General features: G+C 52.7%; 2 protein-coding genes across 3 annotated transcripts; both read right to left on the reverse strand.

Moving 5' to 3' along the window:
- Window positions 1-249: 249 nt before the first annotated feature.
- Window positions 250-8,295, reverse strand: WBP2 (WW domain binding protein 2). 2 transcript variants are annotated; one of them, XM_063175527.1, is made up of 8 exons: window positions 8,170-8,295; window positions 6,390-6,498; window positions 5,744-5,879; window positions 4,187-4,279; window positions 3,869-3,985; window positions 3,533-3,658; window positions 2,376-2,452; window positions 250-1,770 (listed from the first exon to the last, which is right to left on the reverse strand). In XM_063175527.1, exons 1-8 carry the CDS (start codon window positions 8,226-8,228, stop codon window positions 1,717-1,719), a joined length of 771 nt encoding a protein of 256 aa, XP_063031597.1. In that variant the 5' UTR covers window positions 8,229-8,295; the 3' UTR covers window positions 250-1,716. The 2 variants fall into 2 exon arrangements, with proteins under 2 accessions (XP_063031597.1, XP_063031598.1); XM_063175528.1 differs by having other exon boundaries at window positions 8,165-8,242.
- Window positions 8,296-9,927: 1,632 nt separating this feature from the next.
- On the reverse strand, window positions 9,928-19,696 carry TRIM47 (tripartite motif containing 47). Its single transcript, XM_063176054.1, has 6 exons — window positions 18,965-19,696; window positions 17,234-17,329; window positions 16,485-16,715; window positions 15,750-15,945; window positions 15,009-15,083; window positions 9,928-13,606 (listed from the first exon to the last, which is right to left on the reverse strand). Exons 1-6 carry the CDS (start codon window positions 19,694-19,696, stop codon window positions 12,981-12,983), a joined length of 1,956 nt encoding a protein of 651 aa, XP_063032124.1. The 3' UTR covers window positions 9,928-12,980.
- Between the last annotated feature and the right edge of the window lie 551 nt (window positions 19,697-20,247).

The raw sequence follows: 20,247 nt of genomic DNA on the forward strand, positions 1-20,247 counted from the left end.
GTAAAGCAGCTGCTGCCAGCTTCCAATAGGAACTGTGAAATGGGAGTTTGCTGAAACATTTTAACATCATATTTTCATTCACAAAGTCACCCAAGAGAAATCAAGCAACTGATGTCACCAGTGAAAAGCCAAGTCATTTTGCTTCTAATAATAAAATATAAAATCCAAGTGGTTTTGTTTCCAATTCCTTCTCTCTGCATCCAAAGCTAGCAGAAGTTTGCCCACTCACACACACACAAACACCCCAAGTTTTGAGCTGATTTCTCTTTACTTCACAGTCTTGGCAAAACAAATCTGCATTCAGAAGTCATTTCACATTAATATATTAATCAAATGCTTTCAAAATAAATATTTTTTTTTAAATAACGATTTCTTTACATCACCGCAGTAGCAATTCTAGAAAAGTCAGTGCACAAACAGCAGCAATTTCATCAATCAGTTAAAGAAAAACAAAACAACAGGTGGCCCTTGCTTCTCTCCGAGCAGGCTGCATGCAGCAAGTCTCAGCATTTCCACAGCACAGGAGCTTCTGCCACACTTGGCTGGGAAGGATTTTCTCTCTCAGCTGTCAGAAGTCACTGCACTGTCACTTGTCACAGCTTTGGACAATGCAGAAGTTCCACAGCCCAGATTCTGATCAGTCCTGCACAGGTTCTGCACTGGATTGTTGCTAATGAGACCAAGGAATCAATGAGGAGTCCACGTTTGGGTGAGTGGGAATTCACAGCTGGAGCAGGAACAAAAACAGCAATAAACAACACTCTGTACCTTACAGCTCATTCCAAGGTTTTGCATATTCTCTCAAGTGCTTCCAGGGCACAAGTAAAGCAACTGCTTTCTGCCCTTGGCTGTGAATTCACCAGGTAAATCACAGCAGGAAGATGCTTCACTGGCCAAGAAATGGAACTTGTGTTACAACAAAGGAAAAACAAAAGTGCATTATAGACTATGAGGAGAATGTTCAGGACTTAGTGAACTCACATATCTAACTGGAAAATAGAGACTGCAGAAATATGAGTGTTCCTAGGGATCTAAAGTAGTCAGATGCTACTGGAGAACCCTGTGAAGAGCAGGGAAGGGAAATTGGTCAGCATTGTCATACATGGTGAGCAGCAGGGAAATCTGAAGGGCTACAGATTATTTACTATGATTGTCAGGAATGACTTAGATTTAAAAAAAAGAAACACAAGAAAGTTGAATATATGTCTGAAAAGTGTCATAGATGTGTACCTCCTCTGAGATCCCAAGGGCTGGAGTTGGATGTGACACTCTGGATTAAAAAGAATAACCAGAGGCATCCCTGTGTCCAGAGGTGCTCTTGGATGCACACTAAGGTAAACACAAGACACCTCCCACCCCCAAGAGCTTTGTTTCTATGCCATGATCATGTTAATTAGCAGTTTAGAGCAGATGCTGACTCTTAAGTATCAAAAGAAACAGAGCAAAGGGAAGCAGAGATGAAGAGAACCTCCAGGTGTAGCAATGCTGTGCCCAGGGAGGAGGGAATGCTGCAGGACAGCAAATCCTCAGAGCTCCACAGGTGAGCCAGGCTGCCAAAATCCCTCCCCTTGCTCTGCACAGACCTACTCCTAGAGCCCCTGAAAGCAGTGTGCCTTGGGGGAAGGCTCTGCTCCTCAGTGCTATGGACTGTGCCCCAGAATTCTGCCAAAATGGAAAAAGGGAAAGCAATGGGTTGAGGAGAAGGTCTGTGTCAGCTTATTGGTTTTTCTTGTCCTCTGGTGGGAAGTATGGAGGAGGAGGTGGCTGGTCCTGCAATAAAGATGACAAAAGGACATCAGTGCACAGCTAAGAATAAAATACTGAACTCAAAGCCCCCAAAAACCCAAGACTGTGGCCATGATATTTTCTGAAAAATATCCCTTTGCCAGGATTTTTGTCCTGAGAAGCTGAGACGCCTCAGAGGAAAAGAAAAACAGTAATTATCTGCTGCTTTGGAATGCAACAGATGCATCTTTGATTGGTCTCATGTAGTTGTTTTTAATTAATGGCCAATCACAGTCCAGCTGTCTCTGACTCTCTGGTCAGTCACAGGATTTTATTATCATTTTTCCTTTCTATTCCTTGCAAGGCTTCTGAAGAAATCCTTTCTTCTGTTCTTTTAGTATAGTTTTAATATGTCATTTTCTTTGAATATAATATATATCATAAAATAATAAATCAGCCTTCTGAAACATGGAGTCAAGATTCTCATCTCTCTCCTCATGGGGACCTCTGGGACCTGGGACCTCTGTGAACAGCACCACATTTGGTGACCCCAGGTGAGGAACATCAATTCCCACATCAATCCACACCAACTGTGCTGTGCCACTGAGGGAGAATGTGCCAGACACACCCCCAGAGCAGCAGGGACTCACCGTGGGCATGTAGACATTGTGGGGGTTGCCTGGGCTGTAGTAAGCACTGGCAGCAGCTTCAGCAGCCTTGGCTTCAGCTGGCACAGGGACAGAAGTGACAAGTTAGGGACACACAGAGAATTCTGACAGTAAAACAAGAACTCCTGGCCATCAAGAGTTACTAACAGAGCAGCCTATGACCAGTGCTCAAGTTGCAGAACAGCTCCAAAAAAATACAATTGAGCATTCTCTCTTCCAGTCACCACTAAACTGCCAATTCCCAGTGAAACAGAGGAAGCCTGAGTTTGGAAATGTCACCTGGGACTTGCATGTCAGCCATAAATAAATGCTTGCTGCTGCCTTGCCTAAATACAGACAATACCCTTTACAAACAGGAGTGAACACACCATCCTTCCTGGGAGTGAAATCAACAGGCAAAACAAAAATCAGCACAAATTTAGAGCAGCTCAGGGGATTAGTGTATGGTAATTTATGAGCATAATCCAGATCCTGCATTTCTGCAGAAAACAAAAATCTTGTACAAGCCTCTGGAGCAGTGCCACTTTCCAAATAATAGTTCAAAGGTGAATGGTTGTTTATTCAAACTGAAGAGAAAAGTTAAATTCTTATCTAAACAAATATTCTTATCTGCAAGAGATCTATGGCTGTGCCCAACCACAATAGCTCTTTTTTCATTTTAATAAATCCCCAATGAGTGAAAAATGAGGCTAATATTTCCTCAGCTCCTTTCCATCATCTCTTCCCCTATTCCATATTGTTTCAGCAAAAATAATCACATTAAGAATGAAACAGGGGAAGGGGAAGCAAATATCACCCAAGCCACAGTTGTGAGCCAAAATGGACCACAAACACATTTCACCATCAGTTTCCTTGTATTCATCATTAGGGCAAGATTACTACCACAGGAGAATCACAAACTGTATTTTTCTGTCAAAAGAAAAATAAATTTATATGTAAAATGCCCACTAATGGTGTCTACCCTGGAGAGAATCAGGCTGGACTCCAGACTGAGCTGGATATACAAGGCTGGAGATTAGGGGAGCTCCTTAATCCCTTTTCTAAACAAATTTCAACTTCTAAGTGGAGCTTCAAAGTTCCCCAAAAGACAAGAAACAAATTCTGTTTCATTCCTAACAAAGCTGTTGTGAGTTCCTTACCTGCAGGGGTGGAGGGCAGGTCTGGGCCACTGGCAGGGGGGGGCTCCATGGGCCCTGGGTAGGGTGGGGGTGGCAGCTGCATGTAGCCCATGTTCCCATCTGCTGCAGGAGGACCAGGGTAAAAGTCTGCCAGGACAGGAGATCACACAGCAAGAGACTTAGCTCTGGGTGGAGTTGTCAACCAAAAGAAGCCAAGGCAAACATAATTCAACTCAGGAACAAAAGCTACACAAGTCATCACTAAAACACTGTGTAAAATCTGGTTTTCTTGCCTTTTTTTACCTATTTTAACTCTTACTCACTGGAGTAACCCCCAGCCTCAGGTGCCAGGCTTACCTGGAGGAGGAGGTGGGTATGGATAGCCCCCATTAGCTGCAGGTGGTGCAAAAGCATAGGATCCATTTGGCATGTAGGAATAGCCATAAGCTCCACTGGGTATTTCACCTCTGGAGACTGGGAAAGCAAAGCCAAAACCTCATCAGAACATCAAGCCAGCCTCAAATGCAGGTCAACAACTCCTTATCAGAAAAATAAGTGACATCCCCATAAATCTGCTGCTTGCTGGATGTTAGAAAAGTATTTCTTTTAAAGCAAGCTTCAGGCAAGGGCTCCTGAAAGCACAGAACTGTGGCAAACACCCCCAGGCTTGCATACCTTGTGATGCCACCTGCAGCATCCTCTGGCCAAATTCAATGGCACCCCCAGCTGAAAAGGTCATCTTGAACGTGGCAGATCCTTCCCAGCCACCTGAGGGAGGAAAGACAGCACTAAGGAGCAAGGAGAAGCCATTCCCATGCTGTTTAGGTTACATGCTGCATCCACAGATGCTCTGTGTATAAAAGAGTTAATCCCAAGAATTCAAACTTAAAAAAAAAAAAAAACAAAGCAGAGGAAGTGGCAGAATTATGGGATCATCAGAAAAATTCACACTGGGGTATTGTCAGGTCAAGAGACACCTGAAGCAGAAACAGAGAGCTTCAAAAGCTTTCTGGAGTTGTGACTATTGCCACAGCAGCTGTCACAGGCCAAGCTGTCAGGAGTGCTGGATTTGCTCTTGCTGTGGATAAGATTAGTGCAGAAGACAGGGATTTTGTTAATCCTGTTGCCTAAAAAGCCTCTGCAACTACACCTAAGTGTCAGCTCCAAATTAGTTTGGGAGTCTGAGTGCCCAGCAAAGCAAAGAGCTTAATGAAAAACATGGTCCACATAAACCCATTAAAGCCCATGGAAGATATTTCAAGTCAGGATAAATAAAAATTAGAAAACAAATAAATTAGTGACATCTCACATTACAGTATAAAAAAGAAAAACGTGCACAGTCCAGAGTCCCAGGAAAGCATCAAAGCAGAAGCTGTGCTGAAACAGAAACAAGCAGATTAAAGAGCCTTTTAAGCTAAACCAGACTCTCATGGCTGTTAAGACAACATCATCATTAAAAGGGATGGCCTCTGGGGAAAATTAACAAAGATTTAGCTAAATCCTTTTGCCTTTCACACTGTTTAGTTGGTCATTAATGCTAGATAGGTCCTACTCAGCTCCCATGCAAGGCTCTTACAGCCTGTGCTGAGATTTCTGTGCCACAGCTGCTACACTGAACCAAGCTGAGGATGAAAGTTTGCTGAACTCTGTGCCTTTGGTAAAAAAAAAAAGAATCAAAACCAAAATTATTCTTGAAAATGTCTGCCACATCCTTCTCATTGAGTTTAATGTGAAACAGCTCCTTAAATCCCCTGATTTCAAGACAATCCATTCCCTCCCAAGTGCCATTTTCCCTGCCAGGATGTACCCACAGCTGTCCTTGAACTGCACAGGAAACAATGGAGAAAGAGCTCTGGGGTCTGCACCTGAACCCAAACAGAGCCAGAGAGGATCTGAGCTTTGGCACAGGAGAACCTGGCTGCAGGTGGGACAGGACATCCCAAAGTGACACCTTCACTCCTGCTGACTCCACTGTGGTGTTCTTTTGCTGAGATCACTTGTTTGAAGTTTCTCTTTTGCAGGGGCAGGAATGAGATGGGTTGCAGAGCACATCTGCTCATTGCAGCTGAACAGGGGGCTGGGAAGGGGAATGTTTTAGCTGCCAGTGAATGAAAAACATTTTCACAGGAGTGTGAAAACCCATCTGGAGAGTTTCAAGGTTTGGTTAGCCAGGATCTTGCTGTGAATTGAGCAGCTGAACTGAGACCCAGAGCTCCCCTGTGTGATACCCACCTCCTGCCTCTGCCTTCACTGTGCCCTTGATGTAATTTGCTCCAAACACTGGCTGCTTGATCTCACAATCCTTCAGCAAATAAAAGGGCATCACAAAGGACTGCATAGCATCCTTCCCCTTGGACACAAAGATAACCTGAAAGAAAATAACATTACAAGAGCTGGTCAAAACAAACAGGAACCACAGCCCTGATTGATTGTCTGAACAGACTTCTCCATGGACTGAAACTCCCTCCCACATCACCAGCTCCACACCACAGCCACAGGGGTAAACCAAATCCTCAGGGTACTAAAGCCTTCCAGGAAGGCTCAGATAATGCTCCTCCCAGCTCCCACAGAACCTGCTGCTCCACACTGCTCTCATTTAGTAGCTGTGCTGTTGCATTCTGCATTTCCAGACCACTGCTAATTTCCAGTCTGAAGATGCCTGATGGACTGAACAGCTGCCTGCACAAGAACTAATCAGATTTATTATCTGTTGACAAATAGACAGGATATGCCATGAATTCATAATGCTTCCCAGAGGGAGAGGATGAGCCACACTTCAGGCAGGAGTGGATTATCCTGACTTTCATACACTGAGGACATTTAAATTCAGGCTCCAGGGCTGTTATCTCCTCAGAGAAGATAAAGCTTTCACACTCACCCGGTAGGGAGTCAGGAACACACTCCCCTTCTTGGTGCCCTTGAAGGCCTCTGGCATTGGCTCCAGGTCACTGAAGGTGATTTCTACATGGTCATAGGTCATCAGAACACTGCAAACAGGGACACAGGAGACAGCAGGTACAGCTCTGGCAGAATGCAGCATGCACAGAAGTTTACTGACCTACCAAAACCACCTGTAACCTCAGCACTGATGGAGATGCTGAGCAGACAGAATCAGTTCTGGTTTGCATTTTTGTTGTTGTTGTTGTTGGCAGCAGCAACTGAAGTAGCCCTGGCTGCTTGTTCCCTTCCCAGTGTGCTGACACAGCTGCTGCTGCTGTCTGCACAACCAGGCAGCAAACCCAGGCAATTGAGCTGATCAAAATCTCAAGACCTTTTTTTGGTTTTGCTTTAAAATGTTCTGCATTTCTGCTGGCTCAGTTCCCTAATTCAGTTGTCCACAAGTGACATGACAGAGGAAGGACTGCAGGAGAAGAAACTGCTCAGGCTGGCTTATGCAACACGGCTGCTGAAGGTCTCACCACAGCTCCAGCACCTCTGACACAAAAATGTGATCCAGAGGAACTCCCCTTCCTCGCCACAAGATTTCATTAACTCGTGCTGCCTGCACTGATTCCTTAATTCTCATTTACAAACTGACCTGATTAAAACCTTTGGACACTGATTCCTTAATTCTCATTTACAAACTGACCTGATTAAAACCTTTGTACTGACATTACAGCATCCACATTAGGGACTCTAATCCCTAAAGCTGCAGAAATCTCCACCACCCCTATCTTTGGCAGCTGACGTGTTTCCACCCTCAGTCACAAACACCTGTCCCTCCAGGAACAGCTGGGGAAGGGCAGTGGGACCAGCCCTGCTCAGGCTGGGTCAGCCCAGGGACAGGGAGCTGGCAGCTGGGAACAGCAACACCTTCAGCTCCCATCCTCTCAGGGAATGCAAATTTAACCACCAGAGCTGATCTTACTAAAGCCTTCTAAGAAAAGCCACATCGCCAATGGAAGTCGGGCCCAGAATTCCTCCACAGTGTTTAAGCGGCCCCGTGGAAAGAAGCGCAGGAGGCTGAAGCCCTCCTTTGTCCCCAGAGCAGATGACTGCCACGTCAGAACGCCGCTGGCAGCCAGCGGGCGCGGCCAGCCCCGTGCCATGCACACAGAGGCGGCTCTGTGCGGGCTGCCCGTTTCCATGGTTATCGCCCAGCACCTTTTCCAAGGCTGCTCTCCCTCCTGCACACACACACAGGGAGGGCTGTGCTCCGGGAGCCCGGCAAAGCACGGCGGGCAGCCCCGGCTGAGGCAGCAGGCAGGTGCAGCCTGCCCGAGGGGACGGGGCTGGGGCCAGCCCGGATCACCTGGCGGGAGCTGAGCGCTGCCAGCCCTTGCTGAGCCCTGGGGACAGCAGCCATTGCCAGCAGCAGGCTGCGGGACAGGCTGGCGCTGAGGGAAGCGGTGTAAGGGGGGCAAGGCCCGCGGCTGAAGCCCAGCACAGCTCCCCTCACAGGCCCTGGGGCAGGAGGATATGTACAGCCCCTAAGCCGGAGGGAGATGAGGGGAGGACGAGCACCGCCGGCACCGAGAGGGTTAAACCAGCCCCTTTACCCGCTTCGCCCCCTCAGCACGCCCCCCCCCCCCCCCCCATGACCCACACAGCCGCTCCCCCTGAGGGGGAAGGCAGGAGGAGGGCGGGGGGAGAAGGCAACTCGCCGCTATCCCCCGGCTGCCGAGGCCGGAGGAGGGGAGAAGGGGATAGCACCTCACTTCTCGCTGTTGTTAACGATGACGCCGCCGCCCTCCGAGTGGTTCTTGTTGAGCGCCATCGCCGCCTCCTCCGCCTCCTCCTCCTCCTCCTCACAGCATCGATCCCGCTCTGCGCCTGCGCGGGAAAAAAGTGCGCCGTCAATGGCACCGAGGGGCATACTGGGAGTTGTAGTCTTAGCCATGGATGCCGTAGGCCGTAGGAGAAACTTGTTTCTCCGCGCAGTGCATCCTGGGAGTTGTAGTCCACCTCACGCAACCCTACCACTGCGCCATTTGCCCCGCGCGGAGCATTCCGGGAGCTGTAGTCCGCCCATGCACGCTATTAACACTCTCCGTGTCGGTCACGCGGTGCATGCTGGGAATTGTAGGCGGCCGCCATGATCCCCCCCCCCGTTCCCCGTCTCAGGGCCTGGAACCCTTTCCCTCTATAATTGTGCTGTTTGGTGGAGTAAAATAAAAATAACCCCGCATATTTGGCAGTTCTGCACATGGAACGAGGTTTAGCCCCTTAAACGGCGAAGATGCTTCATTTCTCACGATTTTTTAAATTCCTACTTGATGTGCACTTCCCGTTTCGCACACTCGCAGACAGATTTTTGATCCTGTTACTGGCTGCTTTCAGTGATGGAATCGAGCACATCCAAAAAATGATCCCTTTATATTGAAGTGTGTTAAACTAGGAGGACTAACTGGTTGCCCTGTAAACAAGCCAGGACCGTGTCTGTGTGTCTTTTTGTCGGGAATCTGGGAACAACAAAATAGCTGTGGCATCTGCAGATCTGCAGGAAGGGTCCAAACTCTGACCTCCAGGAGTGCAAGCAGAAGGAATTTAAAAAATTAATGATTGCATAGCTTCATTAAAAATAAGAACCTGCAAAACTGCTTGAAGGGCTCCCTCAGATCAATAACTGACAGGTGTATATTAATAATATACAAATAAAAGCATATATTACCCTGTATTATGTATTTTAGATCGATCTGAGCTATTCTCTGGATTTGCAGCCTAGTCCTGTCTGAGAACCAGACGCGGATGGGGGGGAAAGCACAAAAACGACATAATGGAAACCAGATTTAAATAAATGCAGTGACATAATCTGTATGGTTTCTTGGCAGGAAAAGAACAAGTTTGTGCTTTTCATATCCGCTTTTTCAATAAGCAGTAAGTTTCCCTTTTAAGAAACAGCCATAACAAACAGTTCTGATTCTTCTCCTATTAAAGTCAGGAGCAGAATCCACTCAGCTTCCCACTGAAACACCCAGATGGAGCATTGGCACCTCACATGAACTAAGGCTCACCAAATAACATTTTTATCCTAACTCCAATTGACATTTGGCATTAAGAAAAGCAGCCTTCACTTAAAAAGGATGCTGCTGTAAATGCCAGTGTGTGTGTGAAGCTCTAGACCTCCTCATCACACAGAAAACCTTGGAAATTTATACTCTAAAACTTAAAAACACTAAGGAAAAATACCTAATCTGATAATATTTTTTATTTTTAGGATGAGGACAGACATACCAGAAGGAACTGAGCCAATTCATTGTTTTGAATTGCCCAGGGCTGACAATTATTATTGGATTTTAAAGTTGTTCTGCTGCTTTTGCAATAAAAATGTGAATGTGGCAGAATTCCCTTGGACACACTTGGAAAATAAAATCTGTGTTATTTTATTCCAGATGTACAGGACACAGAAAAGTAAACATAAGATAATGGGACAAGTCAAAGGGTTTGGTATTTAAAGGAAAGACAACCCAGGGCAATGACTGTATCATATTTAATGGTCAAATCATAGTCTCTAACACCATTACATGATTCTGTTACAGTTTTTTCACACACTGTAAAACACCCTACAGTTACTGTATTTAAAAAATCCTAATTAAAAAGAGGAACACTCTGTGACAGCAGAAATAACCCAAGGGAACAAGGAAAGGCTGTTTAAATTGCCAAGTGCTATTGATCCATCTCAACTCATCTCACCCTGCTTTTAACCCTTTGTTAAATCAGGGATCCAGAGCTGGCACAGTGCACACTCCCTGACCCTTCCAGTTTACAAATCCCTGGCAGCACAGAGCAAACTCTGACCCAGCTCCTGAGGGGATTGCTCCTCTTTTAAACCATCCCTGAGGCAGGAGGGTTTTTAGCACTCCCAACCAGGAGAAAAGCAAGCAGCAGGAAAGAGAGGCTTGGGCAGCACCTCCCAAATGTGGCACATCCACAGGAGCCCCCTGGATGCTCCATGGAGCTGATCCATGAATCCCCCAAAGCAGCAGCACAACCCCAGCCCACGCCAGACACCCCAGGGCCCCTGGAGCTGCTCCCAGGTGGTGGCAGGGTGGAAGGAGAGGATCCCTCTGAGCTTCCCAAGCCCTGAGGGAGGTCAGAGGTTTGTGCCTGTGCCTTGGGAAAGTGGAGGAGGGTGGGATGAGTGGCTCCAGCGTGGGTTTCCCCTTGGAGCAATCAATCCACCTACGGTGAAACCAAACAGGGCAAGGACCCAGATCTGCTGTGTTTACTCTGGCCAAACTCCTCGCTGCAAACTGTGGGAGTTTCGCCTGAATAAATGAGATTTGGGGCGCAGACGTGGGAGATCTCTTCCTGCAGAGAAGAACGTTCCTTCCCTTCCTTGTGCTGCCAGGATGTGACCATGCACAGGGGCACAGCCCTGCCTTTCTCCTGCCACCAGGAGCTCCTGCCACCCCGTTCTGCCACCCCTGGGCAGAGCAGCCTGCTCTGTGTCACCCGTGCTGACATCCCGTGCAAGGGCTGAGCTCTGGCGCCAGCCAAACAAAGAGGGTTTGGAGCTCAGGACGCGGGGAATGAATTCCCATCCGGACAGAAGTCTGGGCAGCGTTCCCACCAGCCAGGAAAGGCCAAGATTTCAGCTGAAGATTTCATTCTGGAAGCCCCACTGTTCCTTTTCACGCTGCTTGCTGAGTTTAGGAGTCACCTCATGCAGGGGAGGAGGAGGAGGAGGAATTTGCAGACAGATCCCAGCAAGCCCCTTCCCAAACTGACTCACCAGCCTTGCCCCAGGGAAGGGGTGGCTGCATTCAGACCTTTCATCCACTAAAATATCCTAATTTTCAGGGCATTGGCAGCTCTTTCTGCACCAGCAGAAACTGGCAGCTCTGGCAAAGGAGTCACAGTTAAGGAGCTCTTTGAGCCTCAGCATATAAACGTGGCTTTAACTTCAAACTTCCCAGCTTTGTGCCTGCATTTCATTCACATTCACATTTTTCCCTTGGCTCCACTTGAATATAGCGCTATGATTTCCAGCCTATCCTTTGGGGAAAATATATATATATATATCTCATATATTTAGCTGAATGGGCTGTTTATTATTCCTGCTGGTTGTTGCATCATCCCTGACTCACTCATGCCACTGAAGAACCTGACCCTCTGTATTTTCTCTCCAGGTGTACATTACACAGCACCACGGTTCTGTAAAGCAAGCTTTGGGAGGTAGGTAGCAAAATAACCCCAGAAAAAATAAACTTTGGAAAGGCACGCTGTGCTGAGACAGGGGCTGCTCTGTGCTGCCCTCACAGGCAGTTATTTCTGTGTTTTCTTTCTGAAAAAGCTCCCTTAGGACATGTGAACTGGCAGTTTTGTCTCTCAGCCTCGAGTTTCCACCTTTCCTGAAGGGAACAGTGTTCCCTCTCGCCTGAGAGTAGTTTTTGTTAATTGTTACTTATTCTCAGAGTCCAAAGGGTCACTTAGTAGCTGAATGATGCTGCACCTTTATGGAGGCACTCACAGCTGTCCTAGAACACTAAATCAGACCATTTATCTCTGGGACATATTCACAGCACCGCTGTCACTTAAAAATCTCTAAGCTAAGGGGCAGATTTTCAGCTCAAGTGTGGCCATGGGTTCTTGGAGAGTTGGTGTTTAACAGTACTAAAATCCCCCAGACAGTAATGTCATCAAAAACACGGGGGAAAATTTGGCTGTAAAGCTTTGCTAAGAATTGCTAAGAATTCCAAAGAATGTGTTTACTTTAGAGCACGTCCTCAAAACTTGGTTTGTGCTGTTCCCTCCCTCACCCCCAGGTGGGAACAGTGCTGCTGCTTCTCGGCAGGAGGTTTCTCCCTTTCTCAGCTGGACAGAGATCCTTGATTCACATTTGCAGCACTGATGGGTGGGCAGCCCTGCAAGGAGAGGTGCTGCATCACCCCAGCATCACCCCAGCATCACCCCAGCACCATGCTCCTCCACATCCCTCTCCCTGGAGCACCATCTCGCCCATGCCAGGGCACAGAGGTGATGGGAAGGGACCATGTCTTCTTTGGGGGTTCACCTGGTCCACACAGGGCTTGCTCCATCAAAGGCACTTCGTGAGGAGCATGCAGAAGGTGACAATGAGGCAGCACTTCAAAAAGCATCAGGAACAGAGCCTGAGATAAGGCACAAAGCATCTGCACAAGTCGCCGGGGCAGAGCGAGCAGAGGTGGAGCAGAGGGACTGGGCAGGTGGCCAGGGCACAGCTCCAAATCCATGTGGCACTTGTGAGCAGCACACTTCACCAAGAAAGGCTGTGGCAGTCCCTGATGTCCAGAAAGGGAAGCTGAGGGACAGCAGGGAGCAGCACAGGGACTGGCCCAAGCTCGCTCGGGGGCAGAGCTGGCACTCGGATCCAGCCCAACCTGGCCCCCAGCCCTGCCCATCAGGAGCCTCCATCCAGCCCTGGCTCCCCAGCAGTGCAGAGAGGAGGGAGGGCTGCCACAGAGACAGACAGGGCGACCAAGGAGAGCTGGCAATAACCTGCAGGAGAGGCTTCTGTGGGTCTGTCCGTGCCCCTGTGCCCGGGCAGTCACCGGCGCTTCAGCACCGACACGCAATCCTTCTTCAGCGGCCCGATCTGCAGGTGGGCGTCCACGCTCTCCAGGAAGAAGGCTGGCTTCAGCTTGCTCGAGAACAGAGAGGCAAACTGCCGGTTGATCTTGTTCTGGAACGGGTCAAGCTTCCCCTTGGCAGAAGGGGAGACCTTGAGCTGCTGCAGGCAGGTCATTTTGGAGTCCTTGACTCCGTAGAAGGTCAAAGCCTTCTCGGAATACTCCAGGAAGACGCCGATGGTGTGGAAGAAGGGCTGCTGGATGGGGCACTCGAAGCCACCAAACCAGGCCACGTAGTTCTGGCCGTTCCACTGCAGGCAGCAGGAGCTGTCGTTCCTGCCCAGGCGCCCGTGGCTGTAGGCCTCCCGTGGGTCGAAATCCTCAGCGATGACCCCGATGCTGACCCAGCCATCGATCAGCTCCACCTCCCAGTAGTAGTTGCCCCTGTTCATGAGGTTCAAGCCCAGCACCTGCTCGCAGTTGATGAAGCGGGTGGGGCTCTCCGGGTAGGGGATGGGGCACAGCACCCGCTTGGCCCCCTTGGTGCCAAACAGCTGGATGAACTTGTCAGCTGTGTCGCTGTCCAGGTCGATGATGAAGGCAACTGTGAGGGGCAAGAGGGAGAAGTGAGCATGTGGAGGGAAGTGCAAGGAAATCCTCCCTGCCCTAGCCTTTAATGATGAGCATGATCCTTTCCCATCCCTCTGTCCCCTTCCTTTAAATCCCATGGCAAATTTCAGGCTGAATTTTCAAGGCTGAAAGAGCTGATACTCCCATGAGCAGGATGGATACAGGTAACTGGGCAGAGGGGCTGCTTGATGAGCTCAGCTGTGATACCAGACATTGGAGAATCCACCTGACAGACTGGTGGTAAGGAAATGGCACATAAAAGCATATTTCAGGCAACCACAGATAAATGCAGTTGAGAGAGAGACCCTGAGAAGAGAGAACAGCCAGGTATGCCACAGCTTCAAACAGGCAGCCCCCAGCCAGTGTGGCCTTGGGTAATGTGAGAGCCACTGATGGTTCCCAAACAGAGGGGATGCCCAAGGAAGTTCTCCCAGGGAACAACCCTGGGCATGGATCACATCAACTGCATTGCAGTCTGAACCATGGCATGGCCCAGTCTGACAGCACAAGAGCACACCCTCCTTGAGCCCAATTCTGCTGCTCTGTGCCACTGAGGCAGACCTTGTCCCCTGTGGACACGTCAGTAGGTGATCCCATATCCCCTGTAAGGCTGGGGACACACAGGTGGGGTGTGGGGGCTCAAGCCCAGCCCTGCACCCTCCAGCCTCAGCCTCTCCTGCCCCACCACTGTGTGATCCCTGCCATTCTGCTGCTGCAGACAACCCTCACCAGCCCAGGCTCCTGCAGCAAACAAGGCAGACAAACACAGCACACAAACTCTGGTCTAATTTAAAGAGGAGCCAATTTTCCAAGGGCTGGGAAGCAGCAGGAGTTACACAGGATGCCTGCAGCGCCCCTGGGGCAGCTGGGCCAGCAGAACCACAGACAAGGGAAAAAATCCATCAGCTAACCAGGCTCTGGCTGTTGTCAGGAAAGCCAGGAGGCCTCCCTGTTAGGCAAGCAGAATTTCCTCTGCTGGTGGCAGAGCTCCCACAGCCGCTGGATCAGCGCCGGGCAGGCGGGAAGGAGAGAGGAAAGGGAAGATGGGCCTTAGCAACAACCCAAAGCAGAAGTCCCCATCAAAATAAATAAAATACCACCAAACCCATGAAGAAAAAGGTGAAGGAGAAGGACTAGTCACTGCCTTAAAACCTCCATCTTAGCTTTATATATATTACTATATTCTAAAGTTTTCTACTATGTGATGTTACACACTTCTATTGAAACTACACACCCATAATCCTAGTTCTGTTATTTAAATTTGGAAGCCTTTCTCTACAACCTCAAGTTAAATGTAGAGTTCTCTTGAGGGTCTGTGCCTTTCAGGACAGAAAGCCCAAAACTCTCAGTGTCCAGGGTTCCCACACCCCACTTACATTTCAGGAAATAATCACGGCTCTCCAGGCAGGCAGCGTTGTTTGACTTGTCTGGAAATCGGGATTCAGCCAACGCTGCAGAGACAGGGACAGCAGAGTTTGCATCAGCAAAGGGACCAAACCACCACCAAGGGGGCACCTGGAGCATTGTCCCCTGCCCCTGATGGCACCCAGCTGTCACAGCCCCTGCCAGCATCCCCACTCCCCTGCACATCCCCTGTGGCTCCCACACAGGAAAGGACAGACACCACTGTTGTCACCCCAGGGAGGTGGGCAGCGGGGCAAGGAACCAGCTGCAATTCCCATGGGCATCCCAGAAAATGAGAAAGGAGAGAGCTCAGGTTAAATGAGACAGCAAGGGACAGAGCTGCCACATCAGCTCTAACCTGGCATGTTTGGGAGCCCACGGCCTGCCCCGTGAGGAGGTCTGTCTGTGCTGGGAAGAAGAGTCCCCTTTCACAGGAGGCCACTTTGGCCACCTGCCCCCTCCCACAGGCCCTGCCTAACTCCCAGGCTGTTTGTTGCCTCTCCAGTCTCCGGTCTCCGTGGAAAAATTCACAAAACCTCAAAGAGGCGTAAGCCCAGATTGTGCAACGTGCAGGGAACCCGTGCTGAGCAGCTTCCAGGGCTGGGAGGACAGGGGCCAGCACTCACAGGGCCATGCAGCTGCCTCCCACCCACACAGGGAAGAGGGAAAGGGACAGGGAACCCTCCAGGCAGAGGGGCTGGGTGAACACAAACCTTCCTCCATCTCCTGGCAACTCAATCCATCAACTCCTTTCCCCTGCAAGTGGTTCCACTGGTTTTTGCAGGCGGTGGACAGCACATCCTTCATGGCACCCACAGCTTGGGTGCACTTGGTGAAGTTCAGCTCTTTCTGGAAGCTCAGAGGTGCAGAGAGGTTTTCCTCCATGGCTGCTTTCAAGGCCTGAAATTCCTGAGCCAAAAAAGACGGAGTTTCAGGAGGTTTCAGACAAGCCAAAGTTGTCTCTTGTTCCAGGACCCCACCCGGCCCTGGAGGATTTGGGATCTGGCAGCTCTCAGGACTTGGCCCAAGGACAGCATAAGGGAGGAGAGCTCTTTCCCAGCCACATGTTCCTGGCACCTTCTCCTCACTCCCTTTCAAACCCAGACTCAGACCATGCCCACCTCGCAGGGAGCAGCATCTCCTCCCTAAAATGTCTCCTCTTGCTGGGCTCCCAGGGAGGAAGCAGACCCCAAACTCTTGCTCTCCCCCACACCCAGGTGCCCCCTTGGGCAGCACATCAGCCTGTCCTGAGTCAGACAGGACACAAGTGGTGGTGATGCAGGGGGAAATCTTGGCTGGCTGTTCCCCCTGGGAGAGGGCAGGGGAGAAGACTGTGCCAGTGAGACCCAGCAGCCTGCACATCCCAGGGTTCCTGGCACCCAGCACCATGGGAAATGGGACAAAAGCCCAAAACACAACATTGTCAGCTCCTTCTTGCCCCATCCCACCTGGAGGAAGTAGATGGTGTCGGTGCTGGGCACGTTCTCCAGGCTCTGCTTGCACTGTGCCAGCTTGGCTCGTCTCTGCTCCTTCCAGCGCAGATCGGCCTCGGCCTCCCCCAGCATGGAGCGCTCCCCGTCCTCGATGAATCCCAGCACCTCCTTCTGGAAGGCTGCCAGCACCCCTGAGGCCTCTGCAAAGAGCTTCTCAACCCTTTCCCTCTCCTTTGTGGCTGCACCCTGAGTGCAGGGAGAGAGGGGTCAGGTGAGCCACACTTGTGCCCTGCCCAGCACCCAGATCCCAGCTCCCTGGAATCCCCTGACACTCCATCACCCCCTTCACCCAGGAACTCAGATCACTTCACAGTGCAGCTCTCAACAGACCTGGATGGGCAGTGCCACTTACTGCTGCACCACATTTGGTGTCCCCAAGCAGCAAAGTGTTTGCACAAGGGCCAAAGGGACAACCACCCCGTGAGCCTGGGGAGAGAAGGTGCAAGAGCCAGAGGATGTCCTGGGATGGTCCTTGCCCTGTTCCTTCTTCCATTTAAAAACTAAAGCAACCAGAGATGCCAGGAGCATTAGCAGAGATCAGGAGAAAGAATCCTCAGGGGTCTTTGCCAGGATCACCATCGTTTCACGGTGCTCCTGTGAGCATCATCTTTACAGCCCATGCACCCCAAAATCTCACAGCCCCTTCTCCTCCACCCCCAGCCCAGCAGAGCTGCACCGACAGAGCAAAGGCATTGCAGAGTCACCTTGATGAGCTCCACCATCTTCTTGGCCTGGGTGATGGTGACTGCCAGCTCCTCCAGCTCATTCTCCGCATCGCTCAGGAATTTGGCTTGCTGGGCCTGCAGACATGAAGGACACACACTGAGCTTTACCCCAGTGCCAGTGGGAGCCCAGGGCATTCAGCCTCTCCCTCAGCTCGATCCACAGAGCCTCTCTGACCGTGACCTCGCTACCAGGCTTGGGGTGAAGAATGCAAGGGGAACCACGAGTCGTTTTCCTGTTTTCCTTCCCTGCAACATTCAACCTGCAAACATCCCTTCTCACTCAGCTGGAAAACGAAAGGGTCGTGTCCAGTTCCATTTCTCCACCCTGGTCCCAGCGGAAACCAAACAAAACAGGAATTTGAAAGCAAACCCATCAGGCAGTGATTGCAGCTACAACTGCTCTTAGTGAGAACCCAGGGCTGCGAAAAATCCACCTGGGTTTGGTGCAGAAGCTGAAAGGCAGGCCTGGAGCACTCAGAAACTCGGCACAGAGTCCCCTGGAGGTTTCTGTTTAGGAGCAAAGCAAACCAGCTCCGGAGCACGGGCTGCAAAGGAAGCACCTTCCGAGCATGGCGTTTCCTGACACGCTATTGTTGGCTCATCCATCGCCCATCACGAGGACGGGTCCCTCGGGAGCCGGCAGGGCGCTCCCCAGCCGGAGAGCTCCCTGCTGATGCTCAGCGCCCCTGTTCCCGGGGAGCAGCTCCAGGCGCTTTCCCCGTGCATCCACCCCAGCCCGCAGCCCAGGGCGGTGGCCGAGGGCAGGCACAGAGGTCCTGCAGGCGACATTAAGCAGCGCCTGCTGAGGTCTGACAGCTCCTCAGGGCGGGGATTACACACACTTTCTATTTTAAGGTGCCCCATGACTAATAATGCCGATAAAAGGGTTTTCCTGCAATCCTAGCAGCCCATCAGGAGGGGGAGCTGGCTTGGGGCTCTTGCTTGGGGCTGGGCTACTCCTTGGAAAAGGCAAACTCTCCCAAGGTCTCCAAATGCCTCATGGCCATGCGAGATGCCACCACACCGTGAGCCTCACAGGTTCCCACCGGCCTGCAGCCCCACACTTTCAAGGCAGCAGTGCCCAGGAAGGCAGCACCACGTTGGGACTGGAGCCCCGGCTCCAGGGAAGGCTGTGGGTGTGAGTTTAGGAGGTGACTCAGTCACATCTGGGAACGGGAGTGATGGAAAAACCCCCGCTGCCAAAACGGCAGGACACAAAAGGCTGGGGGAGCGGGAGCGGCGGCCGGGCCGGCTGCCAGCGCGGGCGAGCAGCGCCTTGCCGGGGCTGTGGGAACGGGACGGCAGCGCGGGGGTGGCCGCTCGGGGGTGTCCCGGGCAGCCTCGGCCCAGCCCTGCACCCACGGCACTGCCAGCTCGGCTCCGCAGCGGGAAAACTCCCCCGGGCTGCCCGGCAGCGGCTCTGCCCCGATCCCCGTCCCCACCTGCCCATCCTGCCCCACGCCCAGGGCTCCCCGATGGCGCAGCACCCTGTCCATATGTTGGGGTGCAATTCTCCTAGGGGTGAGAGTACAGCACCCCCCCCGCCACACGGCATCCCACCAGAGCTGCACCTGCACACACCGCACCTGGGGGCTCCCCGTGGGTGCAGGATGAACCCCTGCGAGGGACGCCGCGCCTCACAGCACCCCCGACACCCCCACACCAGGGTCCCACCCGCGCGGGGACCTCCGCGCCCTCCCCACCCCGCACCTGCTTGTGCTCTCGCTCCTGCTCGAGGGGCACCACGTCGTGGGCGCGGTGCTCGTGGGCGCGGCAGCGGGAGCAGACGCAGCTCTGCTCGGTGCGGCAGAAGCCGTCCAGGGGCTGCAGGTGGCGGGGGCACAGCCCCTCCTCCAGCCGCCGCAGCGGGGCCACCAGGCGGTGTGCGCGGAAGGCGGGGGCGCGCCGGTGCGGCTCCAGGTGCGCCCCGCAGAAGGACGCCAGGCACACCAGGCACGACCGCTCGGCCGCCCCGCGGGACCCCGGCGGGCACACATCGCACAGCACCGCCGCGCCTTCCTCCCCCGCGGCATCCTCCTCCTCGGCTCCCGGCGCCATCGGGGACGCGCCGGCCGGGGACGTCGGGGTGGCGGCGGCCGAGGACGACGGGGACGAGGCGCCGGTGGCGGCCGCCAGCAGCGGCAGGAGCTCGCACAGGGCGCGGTTCTTGCAGAGGCGCAGGGCCGCGGGGACGGGCTCCTGGCACAGCGGGCAGCGGGCGGCCCCGCCCGCCCCGCCGCCGTCGGGGGGGCCTGGCCGCTGGCGGAGCGCCTGCAAGCAGCCCTGGCAGAAGTTGTGTCCGCACGGCACCGTCACCGGGTCCCGCAGCACGTCCAGGCAGATGGGGCAGCACAGGGGACCCTCGGGCAGCCCCGGAGCCGCCAGCGCCAGCCGCAACGCCGCGGCGGAGGACGACGGGGCGCTCCCGGGCGCAGCATCCATCCCTGAGCGCCCCGAGCGGCCCGGCCCCGCTCCCAGCCCCGGCGGGGGCGGGCGGCAGCCGCGCCCCGCCCGCCCGCTCCGCCTCCCGCCGCCGCGCTGGGGCTCCGCTCCCCGCCGTGCCCTCGGGGCGCTGACCCACAGCATCGCCCCGGCCCCAGGCACCCGCCGCCCAGGAAAGGGCCTCACCTTCCCCATGTGGGATCTGCTCCCGTCTGGTCCCTCTCCCTGGCATGGGCCGCCTTCAGGGAGATCAGCCCCGGGGGGATGTCACCCTGCTGGGGATGTGCTGTGCCCCACCCGGGGTCTGCCGCCTCCGAAAGGATCTGCCCCACGGGGATCTGGGCCCTCCCCAGCGTTCCATTGCTCCCAAGGGAAGCTGCTGACTTTCCCTGAATCTCCCATTCAGGGAAGCTGTTGCCAGCCCATTCCAGCCCCCCTCCCAAGGTCCTGCTGCTCCCCTGGAGCATTCCTTCCCCCTTTAGGACCTGCTGCTACTCCACTGCTCCCCAGGTGCTCCCCACCATGGGGAAGCTCCTGAGCCCCCCCAGTGC

This window comes from Melospiza melodia, chromosome 24 (assembly GCF_035770615.1).
Source record: "Melospiza melodia melodia isolate bMelMel2 chromosome 24, bMelMel2.pri, whole genome shotgun sequence".
In the NCBI taxonomy this organism is placed as follows: Eukaryota; Metazoa; Chordata; class Aves; order Passeriformes; family Passerellidae; genus Melospiza; species Melospiza melodia.

What these genes read in the sequence shown, in the direction of transcription:
- WBP2 (XM_063175527.1), bottom strand. Translation starts at nt 8,228, where the DNA reads ATGGCGCTCAACAAGAACCACTCGGAGGGCGGCGGCGTCATCGTTAAC. An exon ending in TGTTCCTGACTCCCTACCGG is followed by an intron (nt 5,880 to 6,389) that starts GTGAGTGTGAAA and finishes ATTTTCTTTCAG; the next exon opens with GTTATCTTTGTGTCCAAGGG. An exon ending in ACAATGTCTACATGCCCACG is followed by an intron (nt 1,771 to 2,375) that starts GTGAGTCCCTGC and finishes TCTTTATTGCAG; the next exon opens with GACCAGCCACCTCCTCCTCC.
- TRIM47 (XM_063176054.1), bottom strand. Translation starts at nt 19,696, where the DNA reads ATGGATGCTGCGCCCGGGAGCGCCCCGTCGTCCTCCGCCGCGGCGTTG. An exon ending in ACACCATCTACTTCCTCCAG is followed by an intron (nt 15,946 to 16,484) that starts GTGGGATGGGGC and finishes TTTTTGGCTCAG; the next exon opens with GAATTTCAGGCCTTGAAAGC. An exon ending in CCGTGATTATTTCCTGAAAT is followed by an intron (nt 13,607 to 15,008) that starts GTAAGTGGGGTG and finishes TGCCCCTCACAG; the next exon opens with TTGCCTTCATCATCGACCTG.